Below are 15,281 nucleotides of genomic sequence, written 5' to 3'. Positions count from 1 at the left end.
AACTGCTCTTAAACGCTAGCAAAACCAAATGCATGCTTTTCAACCGTTCGCTGCCCGCACCCGCCGCCCGACTAGCATCGCTACTCTGGACATTTCTGACCTAGGACACGTGGACAACTACAAATACCTAGGTGTCTGGCTAGACTGTAAACTCTCCTTCCAGACACATCAAACATCTCCAATCCAAAATCAAATCTAGAATCGGCTTTCTATTTCGCAACAAAGCCTCCTTCACTCACGCCGCCAAACTTACCCTAGTAAAACTGACTATCCTACCGATCCTCGACTTCAGCGATGTCATCTACAAAATAGCTTCCAATACTCTTCTCAGCAAATTGAACGCAGTCTATCACAGTGCCATCCGTTTTGTTACCAGAGCGCCTTATACCACCCACCACTGCGGCCTGTATGCTCTAGTCGGCTGGCCCTCGCTACATATTCGTCACCAGACCCACAAGCTCCAGGTCATCTATAAGTCTATGCTAGGTAAAGCTCCGTCTTATCTCAGCTCACTGGTCACAATAATAACACCCACCCCGTAGCACGCGCTCCAGCAGGTATATCTCACTGGTCATCCCCAAAGCCAACACCTCCTTTGGCCGCCTTTCCTTCCAGTTCTCTGCTGCCAGTGACTGGAACGAATTGCAAAAATTGCTGAAGCTGGAGATTTACATTTCCCTCACTAACTTTAAACATCAGCTCTGAGCAGCTAACCGATCGCTGCAGCTGTTCATAGTCCTTCTGTAAATAGCCCACCCAATCTACCTACCTCATCCCCATATTGTTTTTATTTACTTTGCTGGTCTTTTGCACACCAGTATCACTACTTACACACCATCATCTGCTCACCATCATCTGCTCATCTATCACTCCAGTGTTATCTGCTGAATTGTAATTACTTTGCTACTATGGCCTATTTATTGACATACATCCTCATGCCATTTGCACACACTGTATATAGACTTAATTTTATTTTTGTTATTGACTGTACGCTTGTTTATTCCATGTGTAACTCTGTGTTGCTTCTGTCGCACTGCTTTGCTTTATCTTGGCCAGGTCGCAGTTGTAAATGAGAACTGGTTCTCAACTAGCTTACCTGGTTAAATAAAGGTGAAATAAAAAATGCGGTGGCTGTTAATTTATCATCGAATCACAGCCTACTTCGCCAAATGGGTGATGATTTAACAAAAGCACATTCTCGTCAGGGTATATGCAGCAGTTTGGGCCATCTGGCTCGTTGCGAACTGTGTGAAGACCATTTCTTCCTAACAAAGACCGTAATTAATTTGCCAGAATTTTACATAATTATGACATAATATTGAAGGTTGTGCAATGTAACAGCAATATTTAGACTTAGGGTTGCCACCAGTTCGATAAAATACGGATCGGTTCTATGATTTGATATTTGATAGAGCAGTCTGACTGAGCGCTGGTGGGCAGCAGCAGGCTCGTAAGCATTCATTCAAACAGCACTTTCCTGCATTTGCCAGCAGCTCTTCGCAGTGCTTGAAGCACAGCGCTGTTTATGACTTCAAGCCTATCAACTCCCGAGATTAGGCTGGCAATACTAAAGTGCCTATAAGAACATCCAATAGTCAAAGGTATATGAAATACAAATGGTATAGAGAGAAATAGTCATATAATTCCTATAATAACTACAACCTCAAACTTCTTAACTGGGAATATTGAAGATATGTTAAAAGGAACCATCAGCTTTCATATGTTCTCATGTTCTGAGCAAGGAACTTAAACATTAGCTTAACTTAAACATGGCACATATTGCGCTTTTACTTTCTTCTCCATCTGCATTATTTAAACCAAAGTGAACATGTTTCATTATTTGAGACTAAATGTATTTTAATTATCAGCTATATTAAGTTAAAATTAAAGTGTTCATTCAGTATTGTTGTAATTGTCATTATTACAAATATATAAAAAAGTCAATACCAATTAAATCGGCCGATTTTTATATATATATATATATATATATATATATATATATATATATATATATAAAATCGGCCGATTTAATTGGTATTGTCTTTTTTTGTCCTCCAATAATTGGTATCGGTATCGGCGTTGAAAAATCATAATCGGTCGACCTCTACTAGAGGTAGCCAGGTGGAAAGCATGGTCAGCCGTAGAAAAATGCTTTTTGAAATTCTCAATTATTGTGGATTTATCGGTGGTGACAGTGTTTCCTAGCCTCAGTGCAATGGGCAGCTGGGAGGAGGTGCTCTTATTCTCCATGGACTTCACGGTGTGCCAAAACTTTTTGGAATTGATGCTCCAGGATGCAAATTTCTGTTTGAAAAAGCTAGCCTTAGCTTTCCTAACTGACTGTGTATATTGGTTCCTGACTTCCCTGAAAAGTTGCATATCGCGGGGGCTATTCGATGCTAATGCAGTACGCCACAGGATGTTTTTGTGCTGGTCAAGGGCAGTCAAGTCTGGAGTGAACCAAGGGCTATATCTATTCTTAGTTCTACATTTTTTGAATGGGGCATGCTTATTTATGATGGTGAGGAAAGCACTTTTAAAGAACAACCAGTCATCCTTTACTGACGGGATGAGGTCAGTATCCTTCCAGGATAGGTGTAGTGTTTGTAACGCAAGATGGAGGAGACCCTGTCTCTCGTCAGATCACATTTTTTGGGGGAGATTGCGACATATGACCTTTTCATTCAAGACAGGATAAATAAATTGTTTCAGGTGATAATAAAACAGAGTGGACTAGATTTAGTTTTTGCCACAATACATTAAATCGAAAGAGTAGACTACTAGTTTTTCTGACTAGATTACTTATCTACAGCCTTCCCTCAAAGTCCCTCCCATAGTGATTGATTGACAGATCTGAAACCCTATCGACTCTGTGACTCACAAACATCCTTTCCCTCCCCTGACAATCCCACCCACAGTGATTGATTGACAGGCCAAATTGTTAAAGGGATAATTCACCCAAATGACCCAGCTTGGAACTCCCTGGCTGGCTACTTTTTCGATTTGGATGGCTACTCCATGTACTTATGGAAAACACTGAGCCTGTAGGGATCCCCTCTGTACTGTACTGTGCTGAGATTGGGATACAGAGCCAGGCTGAATCCTCTGAAGGTGTTACTGCTTCTTGGAACCTCATGTCTGAGATGGTTTGTCATGCATATTAGTTTTATAACCTCTGTTCCCGAGCTTCTGTTGCATTCGTCATCATCGGGATAATTTAAATAGCTTATCACTGTCTCTCTCATGATCTGTTTTTCTTAAGTTATTTTTATGTATGTGTGATTTTTGGTTAAGGACCTTGATTAGGCAAGCTAAGTATGTTATGATGATGACAGACTTGGTGCCGCTCCTTTGTCATCTCTTCTGTCTGAATGACCCAGGCCATTTGTATCTTCTCTAGTGAAATGTCTCACAAACTATGGCCTGACACTGTGCTGCTGATGCTGTGCAGTTGTACTCAACAATGAATCAAGCAATATGTTAATTGTACTTCCTTGTAAACTGTTATGTTACTATAACCTCCTGCATTCCGCTGAACTCTTAAAGGAATACTTCCCCAGAGTCGGATGAACTCGTGGAGACCATTTTTATGTCTCTGCCTCTCGTACGAAGGAAGTTAGAGGTTGTTTCGTGAGCCAATGCTAACTAGCATTAGCATAATGCAAAGACTGGAAGTCTTCGAGCACAAACCACTCAGATAATTAAGTGAGGATCAGAAAGGATCTCATGCAGTGTCGCTGCTGGAATAACCTGTTAGTCGGGATGTAATGTATTTAGATACAGTTGAAGTCGGAAGTTTACATACACTTAGGTTGGAGTCATTAAAACTAGTTTTTCAACCACTCCACAAATTTCTTGTTAACAAACAATAGTTTTGGCAAGTCGGTTAAGACATTTACTTTGTGCATGACACAAGCAATTTTTCCAACAATTGTTTACAGACAGATTATTTCACTTATAATTCACTGTATCACAATTCCAGTGGGTCAGAAGTTTACATACACTAAGTTGGCTGTGCCTTTAAACAGCTTGGAAAATTCCACAAAACGATATTATGGCTTTAGAAGCTTCTGATAGGCTAATTGACATAATTTGAGTCAGTTGGAGGTGTACCCGTGGATGTATTTCAAGGCCTACCTTCAAACTCAGTGCCTCTTTGCTTGACATCATGGGAAAATCAAAAGAAATCAGCCAAGACCTCAGAGTTAACAAGTTAAAGACCTCAGAGAAAACATTGTAGAACTCCACAAGTCTGGTTCATCCTTGGGAGCAATTTCCAAACGCCTGAAGGTACCACGTTCATCTGTACAAATAATAGTATGCAAGTATAAACACCATGGGACCACACAGCCATCATACCGCTCAGGAAGGAGACGCATTCTGTCTTCTGTCTGCAAATCATTCCCAGAACAACAGCAAAGGACCTTGTGAAGATGCTGGAGGAAACCGGTACAAAAGCTTCTATATCCACAGTAAAACAAGGCCTATATGACATAACCCGAAAGGCCGCTCAGCAAGGAAGGAGCCACTGCTCCAAAACCACCATTAAAAAAAGCCAGACTACAGTTTGCAACTGCACATGGGGACAAAGATTGTACTTTTTGGAGAAATGTCCTCTGGTCTGATGAAACAAAAATAGCACTGTTTGGCCATAATGACCATCGTTATGTTTGGAGGAAAAATCGGGGAGGATTGCAAGCCTAAGAACACCATCCCAATCGTGAAGCACGGGAGTGGCAGCATCATGTTGTGGGCGTGCTTTGCTGCAGGAGGGACTGGTGCACTTCACAAAATAGATGGCATCATGAGGAGGAAAATGATGTGGATATATTGAAGCAACATCTCAAGACATCAGTCACGAAGTTAAAGCTTGGTCGCAAATGGGTCTTCAAAATGGACAATGACCCCAAGCATACTTCCAAAGTTGTGGCAAAATGGCATAAGGACAACAAAGTCAAGGTATTGGAGTGGCCATCACAAAGCCCTGACCTCAATCCTATAGAAAATTTGTGGGCATAACTGAAAAGGCGTGTGAGAGCAAGGTAGCCTACAAACCCGACTCAGTTACACCAGCTCTGTCAGGAGGAATGGTCCAAAATTCACACAACTTATTGTGGGAAGCTTGTGGAAGGCTACCCGAAACATTTGACGCAAGTTAAACAATTTAAAGCAATGCTACCAAATACTAATTGAGTGTATGTGAACTTTTGACTCACTGGGAATGTGATGAAAGAAATAAACGCTGAAATAAACAATTCTCTCTACTACTTTTATGACATTTCACATTCTTAAAATAAAGTGGTGATCCTAACTGACCTAAAACAGGGAATTTTTACTAGGATTAAATGTCAGGAATTGTGAAAAACTGAGTTTAAATGTATTTGGCTAAGGTATATGTAATCTTCCGACTTCAACGGTACGTATCAAATCATCTTGAAAAGGAAATATGTACATCCCTACCTAATAGTTTTGAGTAAGGTGTTCTATCTCCCACTGATATAAATAGGACACTTCTCTGTCTTGTTCTGGAGGTTTCCTCAGGGCAATTCCATGCTGGCGGAGTGACGCTGATAGTCAGATTTTTCGCTTTAAAATGTATGTCAAACAAAAACCAGTGATTGCAAAGTTAAACAAACCATACTACTCTAAGCACAAGGGCTGGGGTTGGGCGATATGGCCAAAATATATCACAATATTTGTCAAATTTTAAGGTATTTTAATGTTTTTGAATAATATAAGTTATAAATATGCTTCATGAGTAGTACATGACCATAGGGTGGATTTAAAAAATAGATATATTAAGTGGTTTTAATTCTCTTCTGTTTATACTGTTCAATCAAACTTCAACCGAAAATTATTTGCAGCATTTTTATAAATCACTGCGTTTCCTGCACTCAATTGTTATCATTTCCACACTGTGCCACATCTGTTTTGTTTATGTATTCCTTTTTTCAACCTTTTTTTTTCCTTTATCAGAATAACTATTCTTCTCTATAACAAGGTTTCCATCCAATTTGCGACAGATTTCTATGCGAATATTCTAAAATCTGCATAAAACAATATGTGCATTTTCTGTGCATGATGACGTAGTGCACATAAAAATAACGTTTGAGGTTAAATTCCCATGTGCCGAATGGAACAATACAAGTTAAATGGGTTTCCATTGCATTTTCAACTCTACTGATGGTTTTGTCACAAACTGTTGCATTATATAGCAAACATGCCCACTCTGGTCTTGGCACATGCGCTCTAGCCAACGGCTCGCGCATGCAGTGCGGGTAGGCTACCTGCATTATGAGATTGTTATGGATAAGAGCAATAATTTGTTTTATTTGTCAAACGGCAGCCAAGCATCATCATGTCACCAGAGTAAGATATTTATTGGAAGGGAGCATCAAGCTCATGTGTACTTTCACCACCCTGTGAAGTTCATCACAACTTATTTCATCTGTAGCCTATAAACTGCATGGTTTACCGAGTTGTAGTGGAAGGACCAAGTTTACTTCGATATTATGGTTATTATATGAATATTTTCTGCAGAAAGGCGTTTCCACCAGTATTTTTCGCATTATTAATTTTACAGACACAAAAAGATCCCACCATGTCGAACAAAGTAATTGTCTGTTGGCATTTATAAAATTGTACAGGCATATCCTGTGTCCATCAGCCCAGTCATTACTTTTTTCATGTGTCAGGTAATTCATCCACATGAAATGGTTGGATGGAAACCTGATTTATGACCATGTATTTTCAATGCATTTAATGGCAGTTCTTACTTTCGCCACAAGTAGCAGTGTGCAGATTTCTAGTGTTCTTTTAGCACCCACATTGCCTCACAGCCAAGTTTCACGGCAAAAAAGTACATGTGCACTATTTCGGCTCCTGCACTGCTCCACAAGCATGATTCATGGCAAAAAAAAGTACCTAATATGCGCTCCAGAAGCTCTTGCTGGGAAGTTAACAGTTCTCCGCTGTTAGCAGTCTCTTACTGGCGGTAAGAACGGATGATTGCCATCATTGTTCGAGTTTCATCACTCAATTATTACATTTAGCAAACCAAACGTTGAAATACCGTTATGTAAGGTAAAGTAAAAATCCAAACTGGTCCGTGCATCAAATATGGTTTACCACCCGGCCCCAACAAGGACTACTTTTAACAATTTCCGCAAACATTTACTTGAACAGTGCAAATGCAAAGTTTGGTAACAGAATGACAGTTTGTGCTGGACTCCCACGGAGTGTTTAATTTTGCAATAATTGTTTTTTATTTGACATACATTTTGTGTGAAGAATCTGAGTCTGTGTCCCTCTGTTACCATGGAATTGCCCCTCAGTATTGGTGCTGTGCACTGGCCTTCTCTACTCCTCTTTAACCACATCTCTTATTTTCATCTGATAGATATAATGCAGCAGCCAATGATGCCGCAGTACAAGATGTCCCAGAACTCCATGCATGGGAGTCCGGCATCGACAAACTACCAGCAAACCACTATCTCACACAGCCCTTCTAGGTATGACAATAAATTGCTTGTTCAATTTTCTGTAATGTTACAGTGAGTCCTCTGCTAGTTCATTCAATAATTCTCTCAGTTTCTCAGCTTCCCTTGGAATTGACATGTTCTTCTCATCCTCTTTCTCTACAGTCGCTTTGCCCCTCCACAGATGGGGTCGGATGCCAGGTTCACGCCCCAGCAGAACAGCCCTGTGCCCAGCCCCTATGCCCCCCAAAGCCCTGCTGCTTACATGCAGCAGTACCCTCACCCACCTAGCTACTCTCAGCACCAACAGATCCAGCAAGGTGGGACTGCACTTCTGCTTTTGTATAGGAGCATAATGCATAATGGGGAACCTACCAACTAATTCTCAAATAACCATACTGTAACTAACTATTATGCATGTCATGATGTTGATTCTTTGCTGAAGACCCTGTAGAATTTGTACATATGGACAGAAGTGCTCAATGCATTATAAACCAACGCAGTTTAACCCTGGTGTGTTGTGTTGCTGTTCTGTGGGCGTTGAGCTTCATTCTTCCCCTCTCCTTTCACTTGCACCCTCTTATTCAGGAAGCCCCCAGAGGCCTGTGCAGCCCTGCCTAGAGGTGCAGACCCAGCCGCAGGCCTCCCCCCACCAGAACCCCTCCACCCCAACCTTAGGTATGGGAAAACCCTGGGGACATCATATCAAACATCCACTCTCCGGCCCCATCACTTCCAAGCTGTGACCCATCGGCTTGTGTCTCTGTGACGCATTATTTGCATCACAAAATATCCATGCCCTGTCTATCCAATTGCAAACTGTATTTATAACAATAGAGGATGGCGTGTTGGTTAGCAATGTACACTTGCTCGCTGCAAGATTCCTGTAGACAGGCATAATTTTTCAGGTCTCCTTTCTTTGGTGTTATATTTCTTGTTTATCTGCATTCATTCTACCTGTTGAATAAGATGATTAACAGGTGAACCAGTGTTTAGTATGGGTTTTGCGTAGCTGCAAGGTAATTGAATGAAGGTTGATTGATTGTATTTGCGATTTATTTTGGTGTCTGTTCAGTTGCCAGCCCCATGGTTCCTGGTGGCATGCGGAACATCCACGACAACAAGGTCTCCGGGCAAATTTCAAGCAACTCAGCCAATCACAATGCCAGACATGGCTCCAACGAAGACTACATGAACATAGTCCACAGACTAGGGAATGAGGTAAACATGAGAAAGGATTCATACCAAGATGAAACTACCGAGCAAAGATACCATTTTGACATGAAATACAATTTCCTCTCTTTGATCCTCATTGCTGGTACACTGCCTGAATGTATTTGTTGTGTGGAGTTGTATCCACCCTTGTTGCTTTAGTTATATACAGTACCAGTCAAAAGTTTAGACTCACCTACTTATTCAAGGGGTTTTCTTTATTTGTACTATTTTCGACATTGTAGAATAATAGTGAAGACATCAAAACTATGAAATAACACAAATGGAATCATGTAGTAGCCAAAAAAGTGTTAAACAAATCAAAATATATTTTATATTTGAGATTCTTCAAAGTAGCCACCCTTTGCCTTGATGACAGCTTTGCAAACTCTTGGCATTCTCTCAACCAGCTTCATGAGGAATGCTTTTCCAGCAGTCTTGAAGGAGTTCCCACATATGCTGAGCACTTGTTGGCTGCTTTTCCTTCACTCTGTGGTCCAACCCAAACCATCTCAATTGGGTTGAGGCCGGGTAATTGTGGCGGCCAGGTCACCTGATGCGGTACTCCATCACTCTCCTTCTTGGTCAAATAGCCCTTAAACAGCCATGCTTCACAGTGGGAACCACACATGTGGAGATCATCCGTTCACCTATTCTGCGTCTCACGAAGACACGGCGGTTAGAACCAAAAATCTTGAATTTGGACTCATCAGACCAAAGGACAGATTTCCACCGGTCTAATGTCCATTGCTCGTGTTTCTTGGCCCAAGCAAGTCTCTTGTTATTGGCGTCCTTTAGTAGTGTTTTTTTTTTTTTTTCAGCAATTCGACCATGAAGGCCTGATTCACGCAGTCTCCTCTGTACAGTTGATGTTGAGATGTGTCTGTTAATAAACTTTGTGAAGCATTTATTTGGGCTGCAATCTGAGGTGCAGTTAACTCTAATGAACTTGTCCTCTGCAGCAGAGGCAACTCTGGGTCTTCCATTCCTGTGGCGGTCCTCATGAGAGACAGTTTCATTATAGCGCCGGATGGTTTTTGCGACTGCACTTGAAGAAACTTTCGAAGTTCTTGAAATGTTCTGCATTGACTGATCTTCATGTCTTAAAGTAATGATGGACTGTCATTTCTCTTTGCTTATTTGAGCTGTTCTTTCCATAATATGGACTTTGATCTTTTACCAAATAGGGCTATCTTCTGTATACCACCCCTACCATGTCACAACACAACTGATTGGCTCAAACGCATTAAGAAGGAAAGAAATTCCACAAATTAACTTTTAACAAGGCACACCTGTTAATTGAAATGCATTCCAGGTGACTACCTCATGAAGCTGGTTGAAAGAATGCCAGGAGTGTGCAAAGCTGTTAAGGCAAAGGGTGGCTACTTTAAAGAATTTCAAATATAAAATATATTTTGATTTGTTTAACACTTTTTTGGTTACTACTTGATTCCACATGTGTTATTTCATAGTTTTGATGTCTTCACCATTATTCTACAATGTTGAACATATTCAAAATAAAGAACAACTCTTGAATGAGTAGGTGTGTAGGTGTGTTTTGACTGATAATGAATATCTGATTCATATTTTTCCCAGGAGAGTGATCCTTCCATGAGAAATGCCTCCTTCCCACTCCGCTCGCCCCAGTCTGTTTGTTCCCCTGCTGGCAGCGAAGGGACACCAAAAGGTATACCAACCGAGACCGCTAATATGCATAATCATACTGTGGTCTGGAAATCATGAGTCAATCTACTTATTCTATGTCAAATGTTTATGTCTGAATCGATCAGTGTTCATATTTGTAAAAAACCACACACACACAATTTATTTGTATAATTTTTTTTTGTTTCAGCAGGGTTACGACCTAGCCTCATCCTTCACTCCCCACACCCTTACGCTTCCCCCCGTGACAGCGCTCCCGACCTCCTCCTGGACTCTCCTGACTGCAAGAAGAAGCAGAAGAAGCTAACTAAAGAGGAGAAGGAGCAGTTGGATAAAGCTGCTATGTACGATATCGTCAGCTCTCCCTCTAAAGACTCTACCAAGCTGACCCTCAAACTGTCCCGGGTGAAGTCCACTGAGATGGACCAGTCCGGAGAGCTCCTACCTGGGGCAGAGGACCAGGACACTGACCTGGCCTACAACAGCCTGCAGTTCTCCCGGACGCAGCAGGACCCTGCCCACAGGTTAGGGCCAGGCCAGGGGGAGCAGTCAGGCTACCAGCAGGTCCCTGTGCTCCAGAACACTAAGCAGGCTGGAGGGGTGATCAGCGGAGCTGTTTACGACGATGCTGAGATGGACGCGCTCGCTGAGATCGAGAGGATAGAACGGGAGACGCTCATAGAAAGGGAGCGCTGCTCCAAAGAGGTTCAGGATAAAGGTGAGTTTACAATCAATGTTGCACTTAAAAATCTATCCTAAAAAATATTTTATAGTGTGCTGAGAAATAGGAGAAATAACTTGCTGATAAAAATAAGTAATGTGTCAGGATCTTTTCTGAGCAATGGTTTCCTCACTGCAGACAAGCCACTGAAGAAGCGGAAGCAGGACTCGTATCCCCAAGAGCCTGGAGCTGGAGGTACAGCGGGGGCAACTCAACCTGGCGTGGGAGGGGGCAATGCTGGCAGCAAGCTGGCACCCCAGGAGGCTAGTGCTGCCAGTAATGGTGCGAGCCGGCCTGCCCTAATGGTCAGCATCGACCTGCAGCAAGCAGGTAGAGCTGACGGGCAGCCAGAGGTAAACATAGGCACCCACACCCCTGCCCTGAGGAGCTGGCCTGAGGAACGCCTGTGTCCTGGGGACGGCCCCGACTCCACTGGAGTCCTGCGGCTAAACTCCAAGACAGAAGGAGACACACTACAGACTGCAGACGTCCGGCCAGAGGTCATCAAGCAGCGTGCCGACACCCCCAAGAAGCTGGGCCCCGACGTCCGCCCAGAGACCCCCAAACACAAGCACGAAAACAGACGAGACTCGTCCAAACATCGACACGATGGCAAACCTGACATCAGCAAGGCCCGCCCTGACGCCAGGATGCCTGACAAGCCACGACAACGGCACGAGGGTCGCTCAGACTCTGGTCACAGGGAGGACAGGTCCCGGGACAGTGACCCATCCCGCATCCGCAGGCCAGAGACCCCCAGCAAATCCAGCAGGGGGGAACATGACTCCAAACATGGACGGGACAGAGACAGGGAGCGGGGGGATAAAGACAGGGAGAGGAAACACAGGACAGAGGCAGGGGATCCACGGGACCGAAGATCTCCAGAGCAGCGCTCCAGGCCAGAGAGCCCGCGGGTTAAGCAGGAAGGCCGAGGGGGGGTGGACCACAGTGGGCGCCAGAGAACTGACCGGCCAGGCCCCAACCTCAAATCCCCCAATAAAGAGGAGAGGAGGAGCGGGGAGGAGAGGAGGAGTGGGGACGGCAGCAGGAACCGACAGGACTCTAAGCAGCAACCTGTTGAAAACAAGCAGGAGTTCCCTGCTTACCTGCTGGGGGGCGTAAAGTCTGGAGGCTTTAAGAACTTTGTGATTCCCAAAGTGAAGCGGGATAAGGATGGGCATGTGTTGGCAGCTGAGATGAGGAAGCCTGGTCTGGGTTCTGTAGTGGAGGGCTGGAAGGAGCCCCGGGTCAAGCTGGAGCGACTGGGGCTGGTAGAGAAGATGAAGACAGCAGCCAAACCGGTTGTGGTGCTGCAGAAACTCAGCATCGACGAGGTGCAGAAAATCATCAGGGAGAGGAAAGATAGAAGCGCACGCAGCTCCAAGTCCTCCAAGAGCAGAACCTCTCATTGGATCTCTGAGAAAGGTAAGAGGAGACATCCTGCTGTCTGCATGACAGACTGGGTCAGCTTGTTGTTTGGGTGAACTTAAGGTTTAGCTATGGTAACCTGTGTTGACATGTGTTTTTGATTTATTGCTTTGAGAACTTTGAGAGTTCTAATTACTTTGCACATTGATCCACTAGCAGCACAGAATAAGGTTCTGTATTTTACTCTCCTTGAAAGGATTCCGATTTTTTGCGGGGTTTATTTGCTATGGTTATGAGGCCTTGCTAATGATCCTGAATACAAGACACTATTGGTTTTAGTTGTGGCACATAATGTGTCATTGTTAGTGTAATTAGCCCTTTCGTACAAGGGCTAATAGATGACTGGGTGACCTCGCTCTGAGGTCTTGATGAATCAGTGTTGAAAGAACTGCCTCCTCATCTGATTGCTGAGATAGAGTCCACCATGCCACTGTGTGAGAGGGTGAAGATGAACAAACGCAAGCGCAGCACTATCAAGGAGAAGCCCAAGTACGCCGAGGTCAACTCAGATGATGACGATGACGACGACGACTCTGTGACGGAGTGTAAGTACCAAACATATAGCTTTTTTTTTTTGCACAGTCATATCCAAAACGATGTTCATTCCAATCCCAGTAGTTGGGGGCGGGCTAATGGTTGATAACAAACCCCTGGTGTTTATGATCAAAGCTTCATCCTTTAACTTGTTGCTCCTTCTCTCTCTCTTCCTGCAGCTACGCGGAAGCGTCACAAGAAGGAGCGGGAAAAGACATGGGAGCCTGATGAGCGAGAGAGGAGAGGCTCAGGGCGCAGGGGGTCCGGCAGCCGCCACCGTGAACGCAGCCCAGAGGATTCAGACGATGAATCCCCACCGCCCAGCATGAGTGACCGTAAGTCTGGCACTCTTTGACTGACCATCCATCATGAGCATCGATGGTTATCTTTTCCACTCTCTCTCTCTCTCTCTCTCTCTCTGTCTCTCTCTCTCTCTCTCACATACATACATACAGTGCATTCGGAAAGTATTCAGACCTCTTGACTTTTTCCACATTTTGTACATTACAATCTTATTCTGAAATTGATTAAATTGTTTTTTTTCCCGCTTCGATCTAGACACAATACCCCATAATGAAAAAGCAAAAACAGGTTTAGACATTCTTGCAAATTTATATAATATAAAAAATAAAAAAAAACTGATTTCACATTTCCGTAAGTGTTCAGACCCTTTACTCAGTACTTTGTTGAAACACCTTTGGCAGAGATTACAGCTTCGAGTTTGGCACACCTGTATTTGGGGAGTTTTTCCGATTCTTCTCTGCAGATCCTCTCAAGCTCTGTCAGGTTGGCTGTGTGCTTAGGGTCGTTGTTCCGTTGGAAGGTGAACCTTCGCCCCAGTCTGATGTCCTGAGCGCTCTGGAGGAGGTTCATCAAAGGTCTTTCTGTACTTTGCTCCGTTCATCTTTCCCTCGATCCTGACTAGTCTCCCCAACCCTGCTGCTGAAAAACATCCCCACAGCCGGAATGCTGCCACCACCATGTTTCACCGTAGGAATGGTGCCAGGTTTTCTCCAGACGTGACGCTTGGCATTCAGGCCAAAGAGTTTAATTTTTTTTTTATCAGACTAGAGAATCTTGTTTCTCATGGTCTGAAAGTCCTTTAGGTGCCTTTTGGCAAACTCCAAGCGGGCTGTCATGTGCCTTTTACTGAGGAGTGGCTTCCGTATTGCCACAACCATAAAGGCCTGACTGGTGGAGTGCTGCAGAGATGGTTGTCCTTCTGGAAGGTCTCCCATCTCCACAGAGGGAACTCTTGAGCTCTGTCAGAGTGATCATTGGGTTCTTGTCCCCTCCCTGACCAAGGCCCTTCTCCCCCGATTGCTCAGTTTGGCCGGGCGGCCAGCTCTAATAAGAGTCTTGATGGTTCCAAACTTCTTCCATTTAAGAATGATGGAGGCCACTGTGTTCTTGGGGACCTTCAATGCTGCAGAAATGTTTTGGTCCCTTTCCCCAGATTTGTGCCTTGACACAATCCTGTCTTGGAGCTCTACAGACAATTCATTGGTTCTTGCTCTGACATGCACTGTTAACTGTGGGATCTTATATAGGCAGGTGTGTGCCTTTTTCAAATCACGTCCAATCAATTGAATTTATCGCAGGTGGACTCCAATCAAGTTTTAAAAACAATGAGAACATGATGCACCTGAGTTCAATTTCGAGTTTCATAGCAAAGGGTCTGAATAAGTATGTAAATAATGTATTTCTGTTTTTGATTATATATACATTTTCCCCAAAAATATCAAAATAATAGCTTTGTCGTTATGGGGTATTGTGTGTAGATTGATGAGGAAAACATTTCATTTCATCCATTTTAGAATAAGGCTGTAATGTAGCAATACATACATACAGTGCCTTAAGAAAGTATTAAAATGTAATTGTGTTAGTCTGAATTTAAAATGGATTGAATTGAGATTGTGTGTCACTGGCCTACACATAATACCCCATGTCAAAGTAGAATTCTGTTTTAAGAATATTTTACAAATTAATAAAAAAGAGAAAGCTGAAATGTCTTGAGTCAATTATGTATTCAACGCCTTTGTTATTGATGGAATGCCTAAATAAGTTCAGGAGTAAAAATGTTGCTTAACACATCACAATAAGTTGCATGGGATATAATGGTGTTTAACATGATTTGAATGGCTACCTCATCTCTGTACCCCACACATATATATACAATTATCTGTAAGGTCCCTGTACAGAATAAAAAAATATTCCAAAACATGCATCCTGTTTGAAGTAAGGCT

General features: G+C 43.2%; 1 protein-coding gene across 4 annotated transcripts in view; it reads left to right on the top strand.

Moving 5' to 3' along the window:
- The window catches only part of LOC106568173 (nipped-B-like protein B), a 74,873-nt gene that overhangs the window by 28,511 nt on the left and 31,081 nt on the right, over window positions 1-15,281 (top strand). For 3 of the 4 annotated variants that reach the window (XM_014138270.3, XM_014138269.3, XM_014138268.3), the window contains exons 5-13: window positions 7,400-7,511; window positions 7,644-7,798; window positions 8,067-8,156; window positions 8,554-8,699; window positions 10,287-10,377; window positions 10,543-11,070; window positions 11,212-12,498; window positions 12,918-13,046; window positions 13,215-13,370. In XM_014138270.3, coding sequence (XP_013993745.1) covers window positions 7,400-7,511; window positions 7,644-7,798; window positions 8,067-8,156; window positions 8,554-8,699; window positions 10,287-10,377; window positions 10,543-11,070; window positions 11,212-12,498; window positions 12,918-13,046; window positions 13,215-13,370 — 2,694 coding nt within the window. The remainder of the gene's footprint in view (window positions 1-7,399; window positions 7,512-7,643; window positions 7,799-8,066; window positions 8,157-8,553; window positions 8,700-10,286; window positions 10,378-10,542; window positions 11,071-11,211; window positions 12,499-12,917; window positions 13,047-13,214; window positions 13,371-15,281) is intronic. The other variant, XM_014138271.3, reaches the window with a different exon arrangement.

The sequence above is a fragment of the Salmo salar genome, chromosome 13 (genome assembly GCF_965601325.2).
Source record: "Salmo salar chromosome 13, fSalSal1, whole genome shotgun sequence".
Classification (NCBI taxonomy): domain Eukaryota; kingdom Metazoa; phylum Chordata; class Actinopteri; order Salmoniformes; family Salmonidae; genus Salmo; species Salmo salar.
This window is presented reverse-complemented; position numbering and strand designations above follow the sequence as displayed.